Source organism: Carettochelys insculpta, chromosome 1, assembly GCF_033958435.1.
Source record: "Carettochelys insculpta isolate YL-2023 chromosome 1, ASM3395843v1, whole genome shotgun sequence".
Taxonomy (NCBI): domain Eukaryota; kingdom Metazoa; phylum Chordata; order Testudines; family Carettochelyidae; genus Carettochelys; species Carettochelys insculpta.
In genome coordinates, this window is record NC_134137.1 from 379,740,237 (window position 1) to 379,765,840 (window position 25,604).

The 25,604-nt window shown below is 42.6% G+C and overlaps 1 protein-coding gene across 2 annotated transcripts in view; it reads right to left on the reverse strand.

Moving 5' to 3' along the window:
• Positions 1-8,549: 8,549 nt before the first annotated feature.
• PPP6R2 (protein phosphatase 6 regulatory subunit 2) overlaps positions 8,550-25,604 on the reverse strand; it is a 168,259-nt gene continuing 151,204 nt past the window's right edge. The window contains exons 23-25 of one of the 2 annotated variants that reach the window (XM_074976499.1): positions 22,875-22,898; positions 13,112-13,267; positions 8,550-9,286 (exon numbers count right to left, since the gene is read on the reverse strand). In XM_074976499.1, the coding sequence (XP_074832600.1) occupies positions 9,235-9,286; positions 13,112-13,267; positions 22,875-22,898 (232 nt within the window). In that variant the 3' untranslated portion in view covers positions 8,550-9,234. The remainder of the gene's footprint in view (positions 9,287-13,111; positions 13,268-22,874; positions 22,899-25,604) is intronic. The other variant, XM_074976508.1, reaches the window with a different exon arrangement.

The following is a 25,604-nucleotide window of genomic DNA, read 5'->3' on the forward strand; positions in this document are numbered from 1 at the left end:
TGGCACAAATACACTCTCCCCTCCTTCATGCCCAAGTACCTCACGTCTGCAAAGCTGGGGAGGAGAGACAAGGCTCAGGACAGAGCAGAAGCGCTTTCAGTGAGTGCCTTAGAGAGACTGTGCTAAGTCTCTCTCTCTCACACACACACACAAACACACACTATTGATCTTACTTCTAGATACTTCCTGCAATTCGCATACATTTTCTGCATTTATTCTTTCAAGTGTGTTATTTTATCTTCTGAGTGCTCTATGAATTTCAGAATTTTTATTTCTCTTACGCTTAAACTTGATTCTTTGAGTACTGAGTTCTCAAATGCTTATCCTGTCCTGACCACAGTAATTTTTTGAAGTGTAGATCTATTATATCTAGTTTTACTATTCCTACTGATGGGGTGCATCTGCAAATAGCTCAGTGCACGTAACAAAATTTATCTGCGCATACATGGAAAACATGAGAGGGAACATTGGCATCAATCCAGAACTTCAATTTCCCTCTATATAAAGTCAGAAACTTCAGCCACTACAAAGCCAATGACAGTTGTTTTGAAAGGAAAAAAAAATCATCTGCTCAATTTGAATTTAAAAAACTGTGACACCAATTCATAGATCCTTCTAAGGAGCACCTACATAAAATCATTCTCACAGCATCATTCTGGCTTTGGATTAAGGCACCGTCCACAAGGAAACTAAAGGCTGACATGGCCTTTCTCCTAAGTGGAGACTGGAATTTATCTGTCAGAGGGAGGCTTTGAACAGTCTGACAGCTAGTTAGGAACCTTGATGGAGTTTACTCCAAGTTATTTTAAATTTAGGAACAGCAGATGTTGAAAAATTAGTAAGATCTGTAATTTAAAACACATTTGACAGTTTTCCCTAAGAGTAAATTCACTTACAAGCAGCTCGTGCTTAGAGCACCCCCAGGAAATAACCCAACTTTGAATTCCTTTTCTTCCCCAACGCACATTACGCTGGGTCTCTTAGTCCTCCAGCAATGTTGCATTCTGTTTTAAGGGGTTCTTTTGAGCAAAGGGAGAAATTAACGATTTTAGGTGCATGATTAACTTTTGTAACATGATAAAAATGCCCCACTCTGTGCACCAAGTGCCTTTTCCATGCATCAAAAATACATATTTCTTAAAGAGATGTCCGCAAATCAGCCATCTTACCCCATCCCGTAAAACTCAGCCTGATGGCCCTACTTCTGCCTCTCCCCCTGAAGCCTGTGGAAAGCAGATGAAACTTCACAGCACACTGTAGATCCCAAATGATTCACATCGGTTTGAAACAGTGACAAACAAACAAGTACCAAAATCAAGCAGCCCCTCCAGAGAACGCCCTGGTAGCAGCAAAAGAACTACAGCTTGTCTCCATGATGGAGCCACACCAGGTGACAGGTGGCTTTCTCAACTAAGTTGATTCCAAGCCATCTCGGGTTTTATCAGTCAGACTAAACAGCTTAAATCCTGTCTGGAAATTTACAGGCAGCCAGTCAAGTGCTGGAAACAAATGGGTGCCTGTGCTTTGCACTAGCCTCAGTTCCTGAATGCATGGAAGAGTATCTCCCACACAGAGCCGCCTGTGCAGCAGTCTAATCTCAAGGTAGCAAAGGCAGGAATCATATGACCACGGACCATCTTTGAAGAAAGGGCTGCAGCCTTTGGTTACAGAGCTGGGGAAACATGACAGTTGCTTCCTGATCATTTGCAGCTGGACCAAGGGAATTGTGAACATTTACTAATTATTGCCTAACTCCGTCCCAGGCTAGCTGTGGCCACGCCACCAAACCAAGCTATCAAATCCTAGGCAGTGAGTAAGAGTAATACGTTAAAAAAAAAACACAAACCCTTTACAAGGTGGAAAGGTGGATTAGGGAAACCATGCCGATGATGTGGCTCAGAGGAGAACGTCACTGGGAAAGCAAGAAGCAATGCTACAACCTTCACCATGAAGACAAACTACCAATAATGTGAAATGTGTTTTCCTATGGACACCAACAACAAGACAGCACTTTGGGAAAACATTACTATGCCATCAACACACAGTTTTAGATTATTGGCCATTTTGTGAGCAAGCTTTTTTGTCATTTGACCCTGCTTAAACCAATTCGTAACAAGGTGAACTTCCTCCTGACAACCACCATGGCCCACCTTGAGTTTACCTCTGACTCTTCTTTCGCTGTTTCCAGCAGACTACACATGCCTTCTCGTGAAAAAACTCCAAAACCACAGAAAGGGCCGGCCCTCCACTAGCTGGTCAGAAAACCACGGCATCTCTTCCCCACAGGGGTGATAATTGTCCACTTGTTATACAAAAATTTAGCCTGTAATGTCTAAACGTACCCAAACATTACCAGTCTCCTGCACTCACAGCAAGACCCTAACAGATTTTTTTTTTAATCTAACCTGCCCCAGACCTTTGAAAGGTCCCATCAGGGATTAAACTCAAAAACCTGGATTTACAAGGCCAATGCTTCACTTTGGGGACAGAACCCATCCAAATTTTTTTTTTTAAAGCTGGCCTTGGTGAAAGAATGAATCTGTGCGGTAAACTTGCCTTGTGAAAGCCTATAACCCTCCCTGTCCCCCCCTCACCCCACAAAAAAAAATAAAGTTTTCAGAACCATAGTGAAGTGTTCCATTAGGATGTCACAGAGAACTGATGCCGGGGTAAATAAAAACCAACACATCATTGTGAACACCACATTTTGTTTTGTTTTAGAGATACATTTAAAAAAAATCACAGCAAACATGTAATAGCTAGAGACTAAATCAGCTCATTGGAATATGGTTCAGCAGTTCAGTGAGGTCACTGTTATGAGAAGATTGACAACAGAAGGAAATCATATTCTTTGGAACAATGGCTGCAAATTACAAGATAAGCTGCTGTATTTTTTTTTTCTTAAAATTCAATGAAACAACAAGAACTCCAAAAATCCCACATGACACTGAGCAGCAGGTCTGACTGTGAGAATACACAATGCACTGGAGACCCACACTTACTCCACTTCCATTGTGTACCCTCCTTTGTCATCACCACTGACAGTTCACCATGCGCTTTAACAAGGCCAGCACAGCTGCTGGGGATTCTGCCCTAATGCAATTGTTTCTCTGTTGAATATGTTGGGCAAAAGTGAGGGAGACAGGAGGGCTTTCATTTAATTGTGACCAGGTTCAGAGTAGAAATGGCCATTCAGCCTGGAAGACGGAGACATAATTATACGTATAATGACAGGGGATTTAAAAATGCAGGAAAAAATTGCACAAGATGAGGCCGAAAAGAAGCAATATCTGCAACATCCCTGCAGAGGGTTATGGACCCTGAAGTCGGACATCAGCGCACAAGACTAGCAACAACAAAGGCTCCTACTACTAAAAAGGCAGAAAGGAAACCAAGAGGCTTTCGCCCATGGGAACTAAAGGGAGCATAGGAAAACTATCCTAGAGGAGGCTTCAGTGACCAGCCCATGGAGAGCTATTTATCAGCAAGAGCTGCTGGCCAAGTACAACTTGTTAAACAAGCTACACAGGCTTTCAACAATGACTGGCTGCCCATCTTGTAAAACAGGGGTCAGCAACCTCTGGCCCAGGTGCTAAGAGTGGCACATAAGACGATTTTCATTTGCACACGAGACAGCAGCTCAGCCCCTGCAGCCAGGAGCTTGCTCAAAGCCAGGCTGCCTGTGGCTTAACAAAAAACCAGCTAATGCTACCAACCACCAAGTAAACAGTAAGGCTATGTCTACGCAAGAAGCATCTGTCGACAGAAGTGACTATTGGGATTTCCCGGCAAAACTTCTGTCAACAGACTGCATCTACATGTCAAAGCGGATTGAAAGAGGAATCTGTTCTGTTGGCAGAGAGCCTGTCCCCCTCTCAACAGAGCAGCCTACCAGAAGGTCTGCATACAGGGCTGCCCAGTGAACCGGAAGCCCTCTTTGTTGACAGAGGGCCCTCAGAGTGTCTACACAGTTCTTTTGTCAACAAAAAACCATGAAGAAAGGCACACCTAAATGCAGAGAGGTACGATGCTGCTGACACAGACTGTCGACAAAGCACATTTTACACGTAGACACTCTGAGTTTTTCCAACAAAAGCCCGGTTTTGTCGGAGAAACCTTCTCGTGTAGACGTAGCTCAAAGCTCTGCCTCTTATGTACTACCACCTTTGCAGTCTCAACTTTAGGCCTCTGCTTTCCTCTTCCTCTCTCCCACCTGCAAATTACCCGTGTTTGAAACATTTTGACTGAGATGGCCGCCATCAACGGGATGTTCAGACACAAGTAACTCACAACTTTTCATGTTCTTTCCAGATGGCTGCACTGAACAAAACCAAATCTCCTTGGGTGACGTATCCTTGGTTTTTTATGGTGGTACCATTCTGACGGAAACCATACCTCTACATTAGCAGTAGGGGAATTCACACCTGAGAAATCAAGTTCCAATCAATCCGTAAGAATGTCTCCCTGTTACCAGCACTCACTATATTCTCCAAATCCTGAAAAATGTGGAAGAGAATTCAGAGAAACAGGTCTACATGAAAGCAAGGTAAGAGATTCTAACAGCTTGAGTTTGCATGTTCTAATGCTTCCAAACCAGCACTGTCTGATACAGGTCTACCAAGGAATAGTCTGATAATTTTACGTTTGGTTTGGGGTTTGTTTGTTTGTTTTGCTACGGTAATATCCTAGTTTTCAACAGAGCAGCTGTGGACACGTGATAATGATCAAATGACATCAAACAGGACAGGATGCTCCAAAAGTGCACAGATTGTATTATGCTGTCTGAAAGGATGAAGGATTATTTCACAGTCCTACCAGCTTCAAGGTAAGATGTCATTACAATGTAAGAACTTTTCAATGACAGCTGATTTTTACACATTAATACATAACATGTCCAATCAACTCCCCGGCTTCTTCCAGGACTAAAGAGCACTAGCAGATAAAGTATGCTACAGGGTACAAATCAGTCATTTTGCAGCCAATGGACTTTTGTATTCCATTTATTTCAATGCCCTTTTGGGTAAAAATTATTTAACTAGAATATATAAGACGGCTTTTCCCACCACAAGCTATGTTCTATCAGCCTCAATCTTAACCAACAAATATGGCTGTGCATGTCTTGGAGTTTTATATGTACCTGTACATACATAGGTAAATCAAGTTCTTTGTGCATCGAGTCTCCATTCACAAAGTTTCATACAATTTCCAATTATGTGTGTATATAAACATACATATATTTATAGAAATCTGTATTATGCTATTTATATACACACACATTAGCATGTGTGTACATATACATACACACAATCAAAATTAAACAAATTATACATACCATATAGATATGATCAGACAAATACTGCATATAGATAGGGAAGGAAAGATCTGAATATAATTTCTGTTCAGTCTTCATTGCTTTCTGATCAGACATCGTGCTCCAATTTAAGCTTATTTTTGAAGGATACACCTTGGCATAAATAATCCATCTTTGGTAGAGAATATGCCTTGCTTCAACCTTGTGCAACAATTCTTCCCTAGGATACAGTGCTTACCCAACTGTGGGGGCAGGTGGGAATGACCAAGATGTATAGCATATATCTGAGGATAAACACCTCCCATGGTGAAAGTTAGTCTCAATTTGCCACTGCAAACAATGGAAACATCTTAGTTGCAAACGGGAAGATTGCACAAGGCACAGCATGGCCTAGGAAAGGGTTAACAATTACTTATCAAGTCATTGTGAACCCTTAAAAGTAAACAGCAGTGACAGGTAATCTGAATACAGTACAGCAGTCAGCTGGCTAGACTGCCGCACACAAAGAGCACTGGACTGTGGCCTAAAGTGACTCGGAACAACGTTCAGATAGCAAGGAGGACCAAATGGGAAAACTGCATGCCACGTGAACTGGAGACAGAAGAACCTTAATCTATACACACTGTACGGAACTGGAGATAGCAGGGAGTTCCACAGACAGACAGAATTTTGTGCGTAGTTTACACAAAAAATCTTTTGAGTCAGGCAAGGACACTGCTGCCTGACAGGTTTTGTTCTAAGATACAGCTTCTAAGAGACTAAGGGTGAAAATATATAAAAGCTACTTTCCATCTCAGTCCACTGGCTGATAGGAAGTACCACGTTGTGGAGCCAATGAGGTATAATTCAGAACCTAAGCCCCAGAATATGGAGGAATCATTCACTGTCTTAAAAGCAAGAAATCTTGATCACTTCTACTAGTTTATCTATTTATAAGATGCCCAGATTGCCTATTTAGGCACAAGAGACCAAGTTCACTACCATTTGGGACCCCGACCCCGACCCCACCCCCGATAAAGAGCCCCTCACAAAATCTACACTGTGCAGTGAAGGTTGGGGATCACTCAACACATTCCGGGCCCTTTAGAGCTGCTTACTGGATATGTTTACAAAATGCAAAGCTTTCATCTGAATCCATGAAGTCTACTACACTCAACGCTAATGAGTATTAAACACAAAAGTAAAAAACCTGCTACTAACACACTGCAGACATGATGCAAGTTACCATATTATAGGCAGTGGCTGAAACTGCATCAAGCCAAGGGAAAGACTCCATTCTCTCTGTTTGGGGTATTTGCTCTTCTCCTCTCAAAGATGTCCCCAGCAGGCTGCACCTACAGAACTACACCAGCCAGAAATGCAGCTGCGGAAAGCCAAGACCTGCAACTGAGAAGAGATTAGGGAAAAACTATTGGCTTCACCAGGTACTTAACAGGGATGTGAAATCCAACCATGCATTTTAAGTAACTGCTGGGATAAGCTGCAATTGGGTTGTATTTGGTGAATATTGTTTCTGCTTTCACATTATTAATTTTTGAGTGCCCAACTTTGGGGATCTCAAAGAGACCTGATCTTTATAAATTGCTGATCAACTCTCTGAAAGCTGGGCTCTGCTAAGATGTCTCCAAAGGGGCACTCAACATTATTCATCATCTGATTGTTATTGAAAATCTTGGCTGGGGAGTAGAACTGGCCTCTGAATGGCTTGGAGAGTGGCCAACAGCCACTGAGAGGCTTCCCTCCCCCTCTACCCCCACCCCCAGCACAACATCTCTTTCAATTATTTCTTTTCAATTGCCTGAACGAAGGAGAGAAGGCCTCCTGAACAATGGAGGTGGAAAGCATTTGCTTACAAAATAACTGTAGTTGAGGGGGAAAAAACCAGCTGTATCAGCCACAAAAAGGTGCCCCAACAACAATGTGCAAGTTTACAGGACTGCTGCGTAGAACCTCATTTTACTTCCTGCACTCTGGACTTCACACATGAAACTCGAAGAAAGGCAATATTCAGTCTAACCGAAGAACAAAACGAAGTGTGCATCCCTGTGCAAATAAGAGCTTTGTTTTGTGGGCACCTCAGTTCCAGACACTGATAAAGCAGGTCTGTGCTGCTGGGATGGCGGGAACATTTTATTCTTCATTTTTTTTTATACAAAGGTACTTTTAAGAACATTTAATATGCAGCATAATGTATGTCCACATTATGCATTTCAAAATAAAATATTTAAATAAACAAACTGCAATATGGCTGGGGTGCCTTTGTTCACCATAAAAGATATGTACCAGGGTTCCCTGTCATACTCAAAAAACTGAAAGCCTTCCTTTTGCACAGATGAGAATACGGTGGAAAATAAGCCATATGGCTCCCCATGTGCCAAGCCTTACGCTTTTATTCCAAAGTGAATGATTTTTCCAGCTTACATCTTGGACTAGTAAAATAAGTGGCATTTCAAACGTGACCAGGTGGGTTTCAGCACACAAATTATACACAAAAGCAAGCCCAGCTCCGTAAGGCCTACAGGAGTAAAGACCAAGCACTGCTTATGGCAGGCTGCTGTTATGGGCCCGGGCCTGGTGCTAAAAGCAGCCCATCTTCTACACCCGTATGATCTAGAGCACAAGTCCAGGCTGAGAACACACACACTGCTGACACCAGCATAGGCTGGGTCCTTCATGCTTATGCAGAGGCTCCTCTGTTCCAGGGTCAAGTACACCACCTTGCATGACCTTGCTCCAGGCAGTTCTAGGTGTTGTCCTTTTCTCTGCACTGCTCTACCTCACAGGTCCTGGGAGAAGTGTGCCTCCCCAGCCCCCTCCACAACCATCTACATGGGGTGTAACAGCAAGAGTCCTGTGCTGGGGCCACATCATTCTCCATTGCTGTCACTAGGTGCAAAGTGCAAAAGTGTTGCTGTTCCTGCATCCAGTAAAAACTTTAAAAACAGAACAAAGAGATTTCCACATCCATTTGAAAATACACTAGTCTCCAAAAACACCAGCAAGCCCCTGATAACCTGTTTGTGCCAAGTCAGCTCCTGTCCGGCACGGCAGCAGTCCTGGGGATGACTGTCCTCTCACTTGGCAAACACGACATGCTCCCTTCTTTGCACGCTCTCCAGCCCGACGTTGGACGACAGCCAGGGGGTTGAGTTTTGACAGGTCGGGCAGGAAATAACCGGCTGCTAAATGTTCCAAGATCCTGCACTGAACTGTCATGCCCCCGAAACAGAGCACTGCATGATTCATGGGAATGCAGAGCCAGCCCACTACTCAAGACTGTTCAGTGTTACACTAACTTTGTTATCTGGACTCTGGCTTGGGACACAATATCATTGCCATCCCTCTCAACCCCTCCAGCCCCACAAAAAATTACCTGCCTCATCCCATTTAAAGTGTTTGTTTTACCTTTACCTCCTATGAAATGTTTCTGATAAGGCTTTATTGCTATACAAAAGCGGTGCAAATGCTGCCCAAAGACAGCTCCATCAGGAACTTTGGTCACACGACTGCAGGACTCATTGTGCACCGTCCAAGTCCCAGCATTAGACCTGCTACCTTTCTGAAGAGAAGCTGAATACTGTGTGCAATAACACTAAGAAAACAGGACTGAACCGCAAAGAGAAAACAAAAGTGGGGGAAAAGGAAGGGGGCAAGGTACTAAAATTAGGCAGAAGGCTTCCTTGGGTAGGACCGAGTCACTCCTGTGATGACTAACTGATCTGATCAATGCTACATTTAGCCAATACAAGTGTCTTCTGGAACAGACTGTTGGTGTTGAAATCGCGTGTCTGGTCCTGAACGCCAGCTCTCATCAATGCAGCATTTATTAAAAAATAAAATTAAAATGGGAAAAAAAACTGACAAATTGCATCACCAGGTAGCAGCCTGGCCTGGATCAGACATGTCCCATTGCATTTGCTTCATCAAGCAGGACCATTTAACGTGGCTTCAGCACATGGCAAGATCTCCTCTTTCCTACAAGAAAAAGAAAAAGAATTACTAAAAGCACTGAAGAACTAAGACAGCTGTGCCACCCGCTCATCTCCTTTCAACTTTACAGTGCTCTGGGCATTCAGCTTCACAAATCACCCTTTCTGTAATGCTGAGACCATCCTTCCAGTGCCTTGTGTTTCTAACAGCCATGACAACAGCATTAGTAACTTAGTACTTGTATAGCACCAGATTTCTTTAAAGCCCTTTGAACAAAATTTACCTGCCTCCCACACCCGACCACCAACAGGGGGTTACGGAGGCAGTATGTACTCCCCATTGTATATAGGGAAAGCTTGCAGTAAAGGCAGCAAATGACTTGTTCAAGGCCAAAGAAAGAATATATGTCAAAACAAGAATTAGCAGCCATATGCACCTGGTTCCCCAGTTTGCACTGGATACTGTACAATCTGATTGGCTGCTGGCTGTGCTAAGAGAGAAGCACTGCTTGAAAACTGAGTTTTTTCTTGTGATGCAAACAGCAGCTGGGGGGCGGGGATCTAAAACCACTTTGAAGTCATGAACAATATTAATTAATGATTGATGTACTCCTTCGGTCGAAGTGGCTGATACTACCTGCACCCTCTCTCCCCCAACCCACAATCATCACACTCAGTCTTGTCTGGACAGAGACTCAATCAGTCAAACTAGACACTGAATCAAATGAAATAGACACCTACAGCTGGGTGCACTCAGACCACTGCACCGCATTCCTCCTCATTCACCCTGCTCAATGGTCTGTGCCCAGGTTAATCAAGATGGGTGACAGACAGGCCTGACGGTGAGCCAGACTTGACAGCTCTTGAGCAATAGAAAAAATTACCCACAACTACCTTTTGAGATCTCAGAAAGAAAAGAATGAAGGCGCTAAAGTGCAGCCTCATCTGCTCTGGCCAGGGTACCACCTCTTCATTAGCTGTACCGAAGGCATGAAGTATACCTAATACCTCCAGCATGGAGACCTGGTCGTCATTCTTCACCAACGCAACCTAAGGAAATCTTGATGCTGTGGTCAAATCTATATGCAGAGTGATACAGGTCAAGGACATCAAAGGCATCAGATACTCAGACAGTTGTCTCAGACCAGCCTTTTCCACAAGGGAAGATGTGATACTGGATAATAAATTGTCAGTGTGAAGTGATGATTTCTTGAGCAAAAGATGCACTACTGCTTTCGTCAAAGCTATGGTTAGCCTAACCTGCCCTCTTTAAAGGATGCCTGTGAAGACTGCCAGCACAAAGGGACCCATTACTTCCCATGTGGCTGTCACCAGACAGGGAGGATATGGATCCACAGCACAAATGAAGTCCTCCCAACACATCCATTACTTAAGGGAACATCATTGGCTGAATCTCTCTCAGTACAGATAAGGCCTTTGTTCTTTCAAGGCCCTTCTTGGTCACACAGAGGCAGACAGCTCAGAGCTCATCTGAAGTACTGCACCCACAAAAGGACAAATGACTTCCATGCAGGTGACCTGCGACACAACTGAGTCCAGACTTACCAAACTATCTACCACACAAAACACGACATCTGAGATTTGCCATTGCCTCCCACAGAACCACAAGAGTTTAAAATCCTTAGACTGCCACTTTTCAGCCTCAGCACAAAGCTTCTCTCTTACCTCATTTGTCAGTGATCACCTGTACTATATAGCATGACGACATGTAAGAGCAAAGCCAGCAACGAGGTCATGGTGGGATGGGGAGGAGACAAGTGTTACAGCCTCTGTCCACCCATCGAGGGTGGTCTGTCAGCAGAAAAGGATTCTTCCTCAGAGCTTCCTAGAACATTTCTAGTTCCATGAATCTCCCAGGGCAGACAATCTAAATAAGTCCCTTCCTGACAAGACAGAGGAGCCCACACCTCAAAGCACGGGAAGTAATGGTCAGTCTGACTGATCTCAAGGGCCAGCTGCCCAACCTGCAACCCCAACCAATGTGTGAGCTCAGTCAGTAACTACCAAGGATAAAGCCCCAGGTAATCATTGCGGCCAGAAAGTCCTGAGCTGACTCAGAAGATTCTGTATCTACAGCAGGCTGAAGTTGTCCACAATGCACTCTGCATTTCCAGTGCCACTGTAGTGAAGAATTCAATTAGCATGTGAAGAGACTTGGCAGCGAAGTCAGGTCAAGCAGTACACTAAAATCAGTCCCACCTTACTCCCATACACTGACTGGACATGTCATCGGATACAGTTTTGGAGGAGCCCATCTTCTGTACCTCAGGCTGCACACAGTATGCATGGCCAAATCTACTTCTCATTGACTGCTCTCTCCCCACCTTGATTCATGATGTTCTCCAGCCTAGGACAACAGTAACACAACTGGTCCAGCTGCATTACTCAACCAGAAAAATTTAATACACACAAACTCAGGACATTCCTTTTTTATGAAATTACAGATAGTTGATGTTCTACTTCCCAAATGAGCATTAAGCATCATAACCCAAAGGCTCCTGAAAACCCTCCCAAGGAGAAGAAACTAAACACACAGAAATTAACAATCTTGTTCCTGGCTGATACCATCTTCTTAAATTTGTTCTCACCTTGTCTCCCCCTGCTAACTGCCACAGGGGCCTAGGACTACTAGACATCACAAATATATCCTTTCCCAGTCCTCCACATTCTTGGGAACAACAGTGTTATTTCACTCAGTAAAAGTGGCCACCTGAGGGGCTGCAGCTGCATGCCCAAAGAGTGACCATAAGGGCTGGCTGCAGAGAAAGATAATAAAAAGGGAAGCAACAAAACGTCAGCAAATAAAACCTCCCCCCTCATCACACCTAAGCCCACTCAGTTCCTTTCATCAAAGATTTTTTTCTCATACTTCAATGTCATCCCTCTGAAAAATCATGATTCCTTGATGGGCTAGCTGAGGGAACAGACAGCAGAAGGAGAATGGGAGAGTTAGGAAGTTAAAAAGAAAAATGCTTCCTTAAGTATCCTCATGTTGGGGTTGAGAACCAATCTCACTTGTTTTAGCCCCTTCTACCTGATACACACATCCTCCAGCCCCAGACTGCCTTTGTCTTCTGCTTATAATTTATTCTTGCTACAAAGCATTTTACAACCCTGCATTGTAAGGAGATTTCATGACAAGAAGATGCTTCAGAATTAACACAGTTCTGAAAGTGCTTTGCCTCTCCACCGAGAATTGTTCTAATTGCAGCCATGCTCTGCCACATAGGATTCTGGCGCCTGAGAGCAAGGACCAGGAAGTGCTAGAGAGACTGTATGCCTGATCCCAGGGGTGAAGGAAGCACCTGACCAAGCGACCACTCTCTGGCTGAGATACAAAGCAGAATGCTGTGATAGCAGGACCTTTTGGGGCTGACAGTACTGGAAATCTGCAAGGACCAAGCTACATTAAAAGATCCTACAATGTGACATTCCAAAGACTTAATAACAAGCATTTTCCTCTCCCTGCCTGATTCTCAGCCTCACAGTCATCAAAACTGTCCTCCAGATTTCCTCGCCTACCTGATTTCTACCCCCCCCCTTTTTTTTAATTACTAAAGTTCTCAAGGTTCTTTTTACCTGCAGAGTGAATATTACACATCAAAGCCCTGTAATTTATCATGGCATCAACAATTTGATAAAATCCACAGAAAACAGCAGGGTGTGGGCATTTTATTGTAATTGTCTAACACACTGTGCTATCAGCCTCACATGCCCCTAGGGACCCAAGTCAGACCACCACACATCCTACTGTATGTTTGCGCTAAACTACGGGGTTAAACAGCCTAGTACAGACCAAAAAGGTAATGTATTCTGACACCCACAGGTTAGAAAACTTTGGCCTGCTCACCTGTCTTTTGTTGTGCTTTCCGTGACAGCCACACCAACAGCTGCAGCATTCTGGAGCTCCTCAGATTGATGGGCCACACTGTTCAGTGGTTTGGACACCTTTGATGGTCTCAGGTCAGTGATGGTCAGCTTGTCAATAACCAGGCAGTCTGCATCGCTGTGTGAGAAGAACTCAAGCTCAAGTCAAACTGGCCACTGAGGGGCATTAAATTCCACTGGAGAAAAATGGAGTCTCTGCCTCATCTAACAGAAAACACTATTCCCACAAGGGGGAGTCATGTAATGAATGAATTCAAAGGAACAGTAAAATCAAACTGGAATTAAGAGCATTCTACTTATCCTGGAGGCTGTTTCCTAAAAGCAGGACACTGAAAACGCATAAAACCACTGATTCCCATGAAGAAAACTTCCAATCAATGCCACAGAAACAAGCCCACAAGTTGCCAGCCACTCTCATTACCTGGAAGGAAGACATGTTAGTACTCTCCTAGATGTAAATGCTACTAATAACATGTTGTCCTGTGATGGAGAATGGAGAACAGATACTGTCAGCCTGCTAAGTCATCAACAGAAGGAACCCAACCAATGAGATGCATTAAAATGGGAACCTTAAAGGTCAACAGGTCATATTTACTGATGGATGAAAGAACATTACTCACCCGTAATAATGGTTGGAAATTATCCATCGCTATAGTTGGGGCTGTGCTTCTGCACCCAATCACAACTTCAAATTTCCAAGCCAAGAGTTCTGAAACTGTTGGTTTCAGCAGAGCATATTTTACATGGACATATGGGCATCCCTTCTGCTCCGTCCTATAGCTGGCAAGTGAAGACACTCCCACGTGCATTTCTTAAAAAGTTTCTTTTAAGTAGTTCAGAACCTGGAGCTCTATGGGGAGGAGGGTGGACAAGGAGCAATCTGATGATTGGTAATTCCAGACCACACTTACAGTAAGTAATTCTCACCCCTCCAAAGATATCTGAGACAATAGATCTCCATGATTGGAGATTAGCATTTCCAAGGGTGTGTTTTATAAAATATAAAATAACAAAATGAAAAACGGCCCTGCAGCAGGCAGTACAGCGCCAGGCCAGGTAAATCTATCTTGGACACTGACACTGAAAACAACTTTCTGAGTGGAGAATTAAGATATTTCTATACAAGTCAGTGTGTTTTTGTACGTTAACACAGTGAGACAAAATATCTCTAAACACAGGAAAGAGCAGTTTAAAACAGAGCACGATGGAAAATAAAGTAAGTCTGCTCTTCAGTTAAGAGAGTTTATTGCTTCTAAACTGGACACCGATTCTGTGACATGGACAGACAAAAGCTCAACTCTGGCCTAAAGGATGAATCTCAGTTACAATGCTTTGGGAATATACCAGGCTGACATTCAATGTATGACTGCACGGCAGATCTCAAATTATTAAAATTAAAGATGTATATTGTAGTGGTTAGAATCTTCCTTCCCAAGTTAAAACTTGCTTAATTTAGAATGGGCTCTGATGTGACAACACCAGGTTATTAACATGGGAGAGACAGCCAGCCACAACTCAGATACACTTTTTCTGGAAACAAAGCAAATCTCTGAGTAGAAGTGGTGAGAATTTTAGCCTATCCCAGATAAAAACCTAGGGATCTTCTGACAGGCAGCTTTGGAAGAAAGGTTTTTTGACAATGAGCAGATAGGAATGGGAGGAAAGAGCAGGATGAGTGAAGAAGAAATTCTGTTACCACCTCATGGACGAATCTAGGAACTTCACAGTATGGTGGTTAAAGCATCGGATAGGCAATCTGATTTGGGTTCTACTCCTACTTCTGCCCAAGCTCATATGTGGTTACCACCAAATGGATCACTTGGACATGAAAGCCTCCTGCCAACTGACACCAAGTCACAGAGCACTGGAGGTCATTCACCACCTAGCTGTTATGTGGACCTCTGTGGGATTGTCTGCCTGGCAGGTGGGAAGTGTGATTCCCCATGTGGGCAGACTTGCCCTTGCACTGTGTGAATTAACATATTAAAATAGCAACATGAATGCTGCATCATGGGTAGTGGCTTGAGTTAGCCACTGAAGGTTGGACATGGGCTGTTGGAATGTGATAGCTGATACCTATGAACCTGAAGAGTCATTTCTGCTGGATCCAGGAAGCCCGGAAGCAGAAGTATTTTGACATAAGCCCTCTGCAATAGGATTGTTTTATACAGTCTTCTCTCTCTCTACTGAGCAAACTGGGACTTTGGGTAGATAATTTTAAACCCTACTGATGCACACAACTTGTTACCTGCACTGTACTGATGCTTGGATCTGCTCCAACATGTTCATCTTGATCAGCCAATTATCCAGGCTGAGAACAAATGAATTCCAATTTTTAGGTACACATCTAGGACCACATCTTGCTGGATCAACACAAGTGCACCTTTTGCAGCATTGTCAATGCCTACTTCAAAAACAACAACAAGTCGTCCTGTGGCACCTTATAAACTAACAGATATTTTGGAGCATAAGCGTTCGTGGGTGTAGACCCACTGTGTCAGATTCAGAAGTGGGGGGCAGATTTCAGAGGAGGATTTAAATAGGGAGTCTCAGTTAAGGGGAGGGCCAGAGCTGACAAGGTCTGTTCAGTCACGGAGGATGTGGTCCATTAACTGCTGATAATGTGGAGTTGTGAACATCAAGAGAGGAGAATCTTGATGTTCACAACTCCACATTATCAGCAGTTAATTGGGCACATCCTCCGTGACTGAACAGATCTTGTCAACTCTGGCCCTCCCCTTGACTGAGGCTCCCTATTTAAATCCTCCTCTGACCCCCTCCCCCACTCACGCATCTGACACAGTGGGTCTACGCCCACGAAAGCTTATGCTCCAAAATATCTGTTAGTTTATAAGGTGTCACAGGACTTCTTGTTGTTTTTGAAGATACAGACTAACTTGACTACCTCTCTGACACTTGACACCTAGTTCAGTATTCAAGGACTGTCCTATTCTGGCTATATGGAGCCAATATTCCAGCTGATTTATGAGATGCATCAGAGTAAACCAAAAAGAGTTCTGAGGCTCTCCATACGGGACTTGAGTGCTCACCCTGATGGCCATGAATAGATCTCACATATAAGCCAGTCCTGTTCCACTCCAAAGTACAGGGCACAGTATATATGCCTGTTTAAGAAGGACTTGGTTTGACCACATTCTGAACACATTTTAAAGGCCAGAATGCTACTTCTCTCCATACCTGCTAGATAATAAAAGGAATTGGAGAAACACCACCACCACCAGTCACAATGTTCACCTGTGAAATGCTGAAAACAAGGAAGACCCACTGCTGCAGCCCTAGAGGTCAGGGCTTCAGTACACTAAGCGACACCTGCCTCACTGATGATCTAGCAGGAATGCTTTGAAATAGTGGGTGGTTACAAGGCTGGGAGTTCCAAGCTGTCTAACAAGCCCTTTGGGGGTGGTGGAATTATGCAATGATTGGTACTCTGTGATGACATTAGTGTTGATGAGGTGTCCATGTGAGCTGTAGCTATGAAGCCTGAGGTAGCTATGTATAACAAACAAAGGGAAGCTCCTACACTGACTTCTCTCAGACAGTAGCTAGGGGTTGGTGCCTGGGAAGTTCTGGGAGGAGATGCCGCCTCCAAAACCAGCTTTAGATCTTTAAGTATGTAGTCAGGAGTGGAGACCTGCCATATAGCTTGTCAGTGATAACTGAGAAATTCTCCCTCCACCGTTACGTAAGTGTGGTGTGCATTTCCCAGTCAGCTGATGCTTTTCCTAACCAACAAGTTGTTTGTGCCTTTTAGATTGTAAGCTGCTCCAGGTAGGCATAATCAGACCTCTGCACTAGGCTTCGAACAGCATTCACTGTAACGTCACAATAATTATCAAAATAACAATGGTCTCTCCAATAAAAAGGAATTAATTGCAATAGAATTTCTTCAGAAAGTTGCCATCATTTGTTAGGGGTTGTCTATACTAAGCGGAATATTGACCTGAGGGTCAATCTTCTGGAGTTCTATTTTGCACATCTGACACAATCCCTCTGGGGTCAGCAGTTGACCCCTGTACTCCACGCGATAGTAGGGGAGGTCGATGAGAGAGTAGAGAGACTTGATCTTCACTAGGGAAATAAGTCGATTCCGATATGTCGGTTCTAGTTATGCAAATGCTGTAGCTAGAATTGCATATCTGAAATTCATGTACCTCAAAGACAGTTGAAAAGAGGAGGGAGAAAAATTGTTCTTCTTGACCTATGGGAACAGGACAAGGAGTAATGGGCTTAAGCTGCAGGAAGGGAGGTTTAGGTTGGACATTACAAAAAACTTCCTTGCTGTCAGGGTGGTTAAACACTGGAATAAGTTACCTAAGGAGGTTATGGAATCTCCATTGCTGGAGATTTTTAAACGTGGGTTAGATGGACATCTATCAGGGATGGTCTAGAGTCCAAATAGTGTTTGGTCCTGCCATGAGGGCAGGGACTGGACTCCATGACCTCTCGAGGTCTCTTTCAGTTCTCGTGTTCTATGATTCTGTGACATATTTCTCTTGTATAGATCCAGCCTTAGACTTAGGCATCTTCCAGAATACCACATCTTGAACTTTCAAAAGAGACCAACAGATAGATCATCTAGATTGATGGATGCACAGCATGTCATAGTATGTGAAAAACACTTTTTTAGGTTTACCATTTCCAGGAAAGATCAGAATTCAGACCTTAAAACACTGTGTTGACACATGAGAAAAATGAATATTTGATAGTCAGTGCATTTTCTTGAGGGATCTTAAGGAACTTTCAATACAATAAATTAAGTCCCCAACCATTTTTTACAGATAGATAAACAGGCAGAAATTAAGCCTAATATTTTAAAATCAGTGTGCTTCATGTTAGGCTCCTAAATTCCCTGTTTAGCTACCTAAAAATTGAAGTCACTGGTTAAAAATATAAAAAATAAACCTCATCTACACTTGGAAGTAGCCCCAACTACAAGCTATCAATGCAACCTCCTGGGACAGAAAAGGAAAATCATATTTTGGAGCTTAGCCTAGTTAGATACAGGTTTAAATAATTTTTTAAGACATATATTGATTACTTTATGTGAAAAGAAAATGCACCCCGGCCTTTGGACAATTTTTAGGATGCTCTCATATAGGAAATGTGTCTTCCTCATTTTGCTGTCAGAGATTGCCTTTGCCGTGATTCAACTGATAACTTCGCTGTCTGCTGAACAATTTCAAACAGGTTCCAAGGACAGAAAGAACCACTGGGATTACCTAATCTGACCTCCTGTATAACACAGCCAAAAAACTCCCACAAACATGTTTCTCCAGAGAAGATCTAGTGCACACTTTCTATTGCATTTTGGTCTTTCAGTGATTGTAGATATATAATGAACATACATCATATAGGATTATTTTCAATTAAATGTTTTTTTGTACTGTTTTGAAGCAGAGGCTTAGCTCTCTTTTCTGTAGTTCAGCAGTCCTAACAGTATATGGCTTCCACAACCTGATAATACTACTGTATGTTCAGACAGTGTTACTTTTTCAGCAGCCAACAAGCATAAAAGAAAAGTTCTCACTTTGCAGTTACAGTAGGGCTCATAAAAACATCCTGTAATGAAAATGATATACTGTTAAAATGCAGTGGTAAGCTCTCTAGCTACTAACGAAAGCTCTGTTTGGCAGCTTTAGTATGAAACTTCTGCGCACAGGAAACATTTATCTTTTATTTTATCTTTTTATTTCCAAAGTACCTTTCCCTTGGATTATTGTAAAACATTTTAATGCTGCTATATCTTTTTATTCCTCCCTGCCAACTAGTTCAACTAAGTAGCCCCAACAATTAAATCTAACCTTCATGAGGCTCACTGGTACACTGCAAACAGCCTTGCTAACCCCATCCTTCCCCTGACCTACTTACTGAGAACCACAAAGGCTAACCAAATAAATACATAAATAAATAAAAAATCCCATGGCTTTGCTGGGAACACAGACATGCCAGATGGAATTTCATTTATACTACCAGGCAGAGAGTCCACAAACTACTGCACCTAACGCAATTTCTCATGATGATGATGGTAATGATAAGTCCATTGATAACATGTACCTTACTGGCAAAGAGCTGAAAAAGAAGCCTGACTGAAATGACCAATGATCCAACGTCTTTAGGGAAATATGGATTTGATACTAAATAAAGCAACTTTAGAGTCCAATTCTACCCACCTCTGATGCTTACTATTGTGGCTCCTGGGACAGACACACTTTAGTTATCCTCTAGTCTCTCTTTGGTAAACAGTTAATAAGTATCATAGACATCAAAACATTGTAAGAACAGACTAGGAAGGATGGTGACACTACAAATGGATACATAAAACTATTATAAACAGCAAACCTTAACAATACAAGCCCCATGCTGAGAGCCCATAAACAAGCACTTTAAAGCTGAATTCTGCAACAGTCAACCGAGGACAAAACCAAAAGGTGATGCAATGGCAGTCATGCTAAATTACATGTCTCAACAGGCTGTTGAAACCATCTGCTGGGTAGTAATCACACGAAGTCACAGAACATAGGAGGGACCAATGAATAGTTCCAGAATTACATATGCCACTTTGTGTTGCAAAAGCCAACTTATACAGCAGCATAGAAGACCCAGTCTGTGATAATTAATTGCAGTAAGCTTCCATCATTGATTACAAAATATAAATTTTTACAGTAAAATGTGTGACGGCAGTTTGGTCACCACGCCGTTAATTGTTTGGGTTTTATTTATTTACTTATTATGTACATGTAAACTGGTATTTAACCAAATTCTGTAAAATGATGGAGATAAGTTACATGCCTAATTTCCCCCAGCATGCTTAGCTTCTGAGCAATCCATTTAATGCATTCCAAGAAACCTGCCATGATAGTGGCATAACTAAATGCTAGCAAGACAACTGATTCTTGTGCTTTGTTTGTTTGTTTGTTTCATGCTTTCTTGGAAAAAATGAGAAGTCCACAGTCATGCAGGATGAAGAATTAGCAGGCACAGAGAAGAAAAATGTATCCCAAAATGGGAGAGCTCAAAACATCCACTGTGACAATATAACTCCATTCAGTCTGGGAAACTGGAGGGTTATTTTCTCTGCTGCATGTAAGTGAATCCTACATCAAATTGCTTGTTCAACAATAGCAAATAAAAAATTCTGAGATACCCTAGTGCTAACTGTTCAGTTATACTGTACAAGTGTCATCAATGGCACATTCCTTTCTGGATCTTTCATGCAGTGGAGAGAATGCCAGCTTTCAACCCGGACTTCATGCCCAAAGCAATGGGAACAACCATTTCCAGCTGTTATTTCCGAGCTATTTCAGAAGCAGGAATTTAAGGTTTTCCCTGCTAACAAGTATGCAAGCTGGTTTCACCCTAGAACTAAGCTATTATTGGACAAAAAAGGAAGGGGCTTCCTGATTCTGTGGGATCTCCCATAATGTATTCAAAAATGTGGAATTTGCTAGCATCAGCTCCTTTTACTTCAGACTTAAGAAAACTACTGCAGTGCTTACTTATACCACATAACCACTGTACCTAAGTCATTTGCTAGAAGGATTGTATAAAGGTCAGGAAAAATAGTTTTCACAGATTGCAAGCATCATACATCAGAGCTTCAGACTACATTCCATCCTCCATCCTAACCTTACTTGTTCTGTGGCTCATTAAAAAAATCCTTTAGAGGTGAAATTTTCAAGCTGGGTCTCATCTAAACTGATTCAACCACTTTTCAGAACAGAGCATGTAAAGAAAACATCAGTACATAACTTGAAAATGTCTAACACTATGACTGCAAACTGGCAACATTTTAGTTGTCACCAAGGAAAAATATTAAAAAACCCAGTCAAGCGTAGAGAACAAATATTTTAAAAGTTATGATTATTAAAATGCTACTCTAAGCATACACTAGCTTTAAAGGAGCCACTTAAGTTCATCGTTTAAGGGAACTCAGCAGTGAAACACTTTCAACATCCTTTAAATTACAGATAAATACAATCCAACACTTTATGTTGCTAATCTCAGTGAAGCTGAAAATTTAATCACATAGAAATTGAAATTTAAAGGTAATTTCTCACAAAAATAGGTACCCATTCCACATATACAGAATTCAATATCGCTGCTTTACTTGTTTTGTCAGTTTTGTTACTGTTTTTTGCAGTTAATCATATCATATACCATAAATGTACAAGATGTGAAAAACAGTTAACACCACTGAGGGAACCTTAAACTTCTGCTTTTCTGGCTAGTACGCTTAAATCTATACCTTTAAGCAATGCATTAATATTAATTTTTAAAAGCGCACGTTCACTTCTTAACATAATTTAGATAAATTCTTTACCAGCCACTATTTCAAATATCACAATTCTGGTTAGTGCTGGCGCCTCTCTGAACAAGAACTTCAATTTCTCAGGCACTTCCTGCCAGGAAGTCTAGTCTGACCACATGTTTGAGACAAAGGAAATGCAGCTCAACTTTTGAATGCCAGAGAAAGACAAGAAAATGTCAAAGATGTGTAAATGGGGTAATTTTTATTAGAAAATGATTAAAATATGCACCTAAGTGGTCCAAAAATATTCTAAAATACCACTCAAACTTTACATCTACTTTTAAAACCAAGAGAAAATCTTATGCCACCTTAGACTAACAGATATTTTGGTGGATAAGCTTTCATGGGAAAAGACCTGCTTCATCAGATGCAAGCAGGTCTTTGCCCACAAAAGCTCATGCTCCAAAATATCTTTCAGTCTATAAGGTGCCACAAGACTTTTTGTTGTTCTCGAAGCTACAGACTAACACGGCTACCTCTCTGATACCTTTAAAACCAAATGAATCTTAGTTGAATTTCATGCCAGGCAGCATTTTCTAAGTCGAGTACTACAGTATGTTAGAATGGCAACTCCCTGTGTGACTGTTAACTGTGCTTCATTATATTATGATAGTTTAAATTATTTTCTAAAATTATTTAATCCTTCTTTCAAATAGACAATATTATTTTATGCTGGAGCTGTCTTTTAATCCCTGATCTAAGGAAATAATTACAGCAGAGCCTTGATAATTTTCACTAAATAATCAGTGTGAAAAAGAGCAAAAACCATGATTAATAAAGAGACAGACCATGCAGCTCAAAAGGTATGGTGATTTGACAAATGTAATTTAGGGTTTTTTTTAAAAACTAAGTACTTCGTAAAATACCAACAAGCGTTTTGCTGAGTTAATTCATTAAAGTCTCAAATACAGAGACATCGCTACAGCACTGTGCCCTCACTCTGATAGAGAACAGTGTGCATGAACAAAGGCCAGTTAACAAGGTTTTACTGTTAAGGCTACCTGAATGGAAATCAACCCTTCCCTCATAAAATTATTGAAACTTATTCCTATTTGCAGAAAGAGCCCATGAACAGGTGGAATGGCAGAAGCTCAAGTACACAATGAGACACATGAAATTTACATACTATAATGTAATTATTTTAAAGTGTTCTTTAACAGGTGTGGAGCCTTTACACAGGCTGCCACACAACTTAAATGTATTTCTTCCAAGCATGTATTTAACTGACAGTGTAAAAGGGAGCTTTCTGGGGTCATTTGCCAGTTCAGTAATACAGCAGCTTTGTTCCCAATCCAGCATCAAGGACTTGGAAATCAGAAGGAAGTAGCTTGATAAAAGGAGAGAATAATTGTCAGGTGGATGTTTGGAACCCTGAAAATGTCACAATTATACATACCCTCTGACTGAAGGTCTAAATATTCTGAGCAATACCCACAGCAAGAGAGAAAGGCAGCAAGAGAGACAGAGATAGGCAGAAAGCACAGAGGAGAGAAAGAAGAAGAAAACAGTAAAGATTAGTGCAAAAACAGGCAAAATAATTAAATATGCATTGATATCCTCAGAAAGGCTCCTTCCCTGTAAAAATGACAAAGCAAGGGATGTTTAAAACCTTTTCTAATCATATGCAGAGGCTGAATACTGTGCACTGGAGCCTCCATGTATAACTGCCCAATACGCACAAAAGAAACAAATCAATACACCATAAAGAACGTCCTACTCAGAGTTGGAAATTTAAATAGAAATTCTAAATTACCAAGTAGCAAAGTACGGCAGTAACAGAAAACATACTCGTTATCACTGGAGACCACTACAAGGTCCTGTTGCACATTTTTTCGAATTAATCTACTATGTCAAATTTACTAAGGATCTTCCACAGGGGAAAACATAGATATGATAGCTGAGATGGCCTATCACTGTTGTATGACCATTTAAAACTGCTGCTAAGAATACTGCACACCTGAACTGAAACAACCATGGAAAATGCTTTGCTGCGACACGTAAGGAGATGATTAACTCAGGTGTGTCCTCGCCATACCATGATGTAAAAAGCCTAAATGCAGATGCTAGATCATCAGAGAGACAGCTCCAACCAGTGGATTCACAAGAGAGTAAGTAGTACCAGTCCTGACAGCCACATGTTTTTATTTATTTATTTTTCGTGGTGGGAAGGTCAACAGCAAGAAGAATCCTAGAGATGACTTCAAGAGGTTCCCAGAATTTGAACAGGTACAGTAACACTAGACTGGAGAAGACATGAGGGCAGTACATGTGGCCCTCTAACAGCGGGGGCTTTTAGGATACTAATAAGCATAGTGATTACACAATAAGGACCAGAACTATTTAACACAAGTGCATTATAGTATCCATCACTGTAGTACTGAGGTCTACTGTAGTTCCTGAGCACTCATCTCAATCTAGGACAGGGATTCCCAATCAACGGGCTGCGATTAGATTTGACGAGGGTCGCCAGCTGGATGGGGAGGTGGCAGCTCAGTGAAGGAGCAATGGGGGGTCAGCAGTGGCAGCATGGAACTCCTGTGTGAGGTGGGGGGACAGGAGGCAGAGAGGGGTTTAAACCTAGGGAGGGGTGGGGTCTGAGAGCTGGCCAGAGCTCTGCCCCAAGCACCTCCCAGCCACATGGGTCCCCCGCAACCAGGGAATCCCACACTGGTGCTGATGACCAGGGCGCTATGCCCCAGCTGGCTCCCAGCTGCGTGGCTGTGGGTCCCCCCAACCATGCCCCTGGCTGGGGATCCTGTGGCTGGTACTGCCAGCCAAGGCTCCGTGCCCCAGCTGCAGGGCTACCAGAATCCCCGCCCTCCGCACAGGTTTTTGGAAATCTTATGGGGGACATGCAGCCATGGCTGTGGATCCTGCGGGTCGGGCTGCCTGTCCCACATAAGTTTTCCAAAAATCTAGCAATCCAAGCTGAGAGGGGTTTAAACCTGCAGGTGGAGTGGGGACCAAGAGGGGTTTAAGCCAGGAGGTAGGGGGACATTTTGAGGCTGAGAGTACTTTAAATGGGGAAGGGGGGCAGCATTTTGGGGCTGAGGGAGGTTTAAGCCGGGGGAGGGGCAGACTGGGGTGCATTTTTCCCAGGGGAGAACATCCTGCCCTCCCACCTCATTTTGAATTGCCTTGGGTCTCAAATCTTTCTGAATTGTCAAAATGGGTCCCCGTCTTGAAAAGGCTGGGAACCACTGATCTAGAAGATGATTTTGCTCCTTTCTGGCAGCTGGTGTATTACAATGTTCCCCCGCTGCGTGTCTATTCTCATGGAGTCAGGCATGACTTTGGGGAGGAAGCGATAGCACACATTGTAAACTACCTGTAGCTTGGACACATTAATGTAGACCAACAATTCTTGGGGGTCCACTTATCCAGTGCTATAAACTTCTGCAGATAGACTACGCAGCCCTCCACAGCCCAACATGATGATGGTCTTGGTGGGAGGCGGGCATGAGAAGGGCATCCCAACACATTCCCTGTGCAGGTTCTTCCATCATTTGAGCGTGTCAACAATCCTCTGGTGAACAACATTCATTGGGACAAGCTATGTCTACGTGGTGCATAAAAGGTTCTGAGAAAGCGTTGAAGGCATCTGGAATGGGATCTTGCAAGAGATGTCAAAAATGTTCAGGCCACCATATGACCGAACAGATGTACGCAAAACTTCTCTGTAGTCAGGCGGTTTTATTGTACCATGAATATGAGGCTGGACATGGTGTTGCACATGTTTGTGAGTATGTATTCCCTACTGCTTACTGAGTCCACCATGGCCCTGATTAAGGCTATATGAGAAGCAGGTATTAGGTTGGACTCCTCTGCACTGAGGTGAAGACCCTGGGGAAGAAACAGAGCTAGAGACTTCATGATGTCTGACCTGACTACAGAGAATAAGCTGCCCATGAGAAGTCAGCTGTCTAGGTAGGGGGAGACAACTATTTTCATCTAACAGAGGTAGACAACAACTAATGAGAGTCATTTGTAATGTTTCGAATTGATCTCTGTGGCAAACGGTCAATATATTGGAAGAACTTTGGGTAGATGGTGTAATCATAATTTGCCATCAGGGTATGATAAATTTTCTATCCTAAATTGTAAATCAGCAGAGGCGCAGACCTCT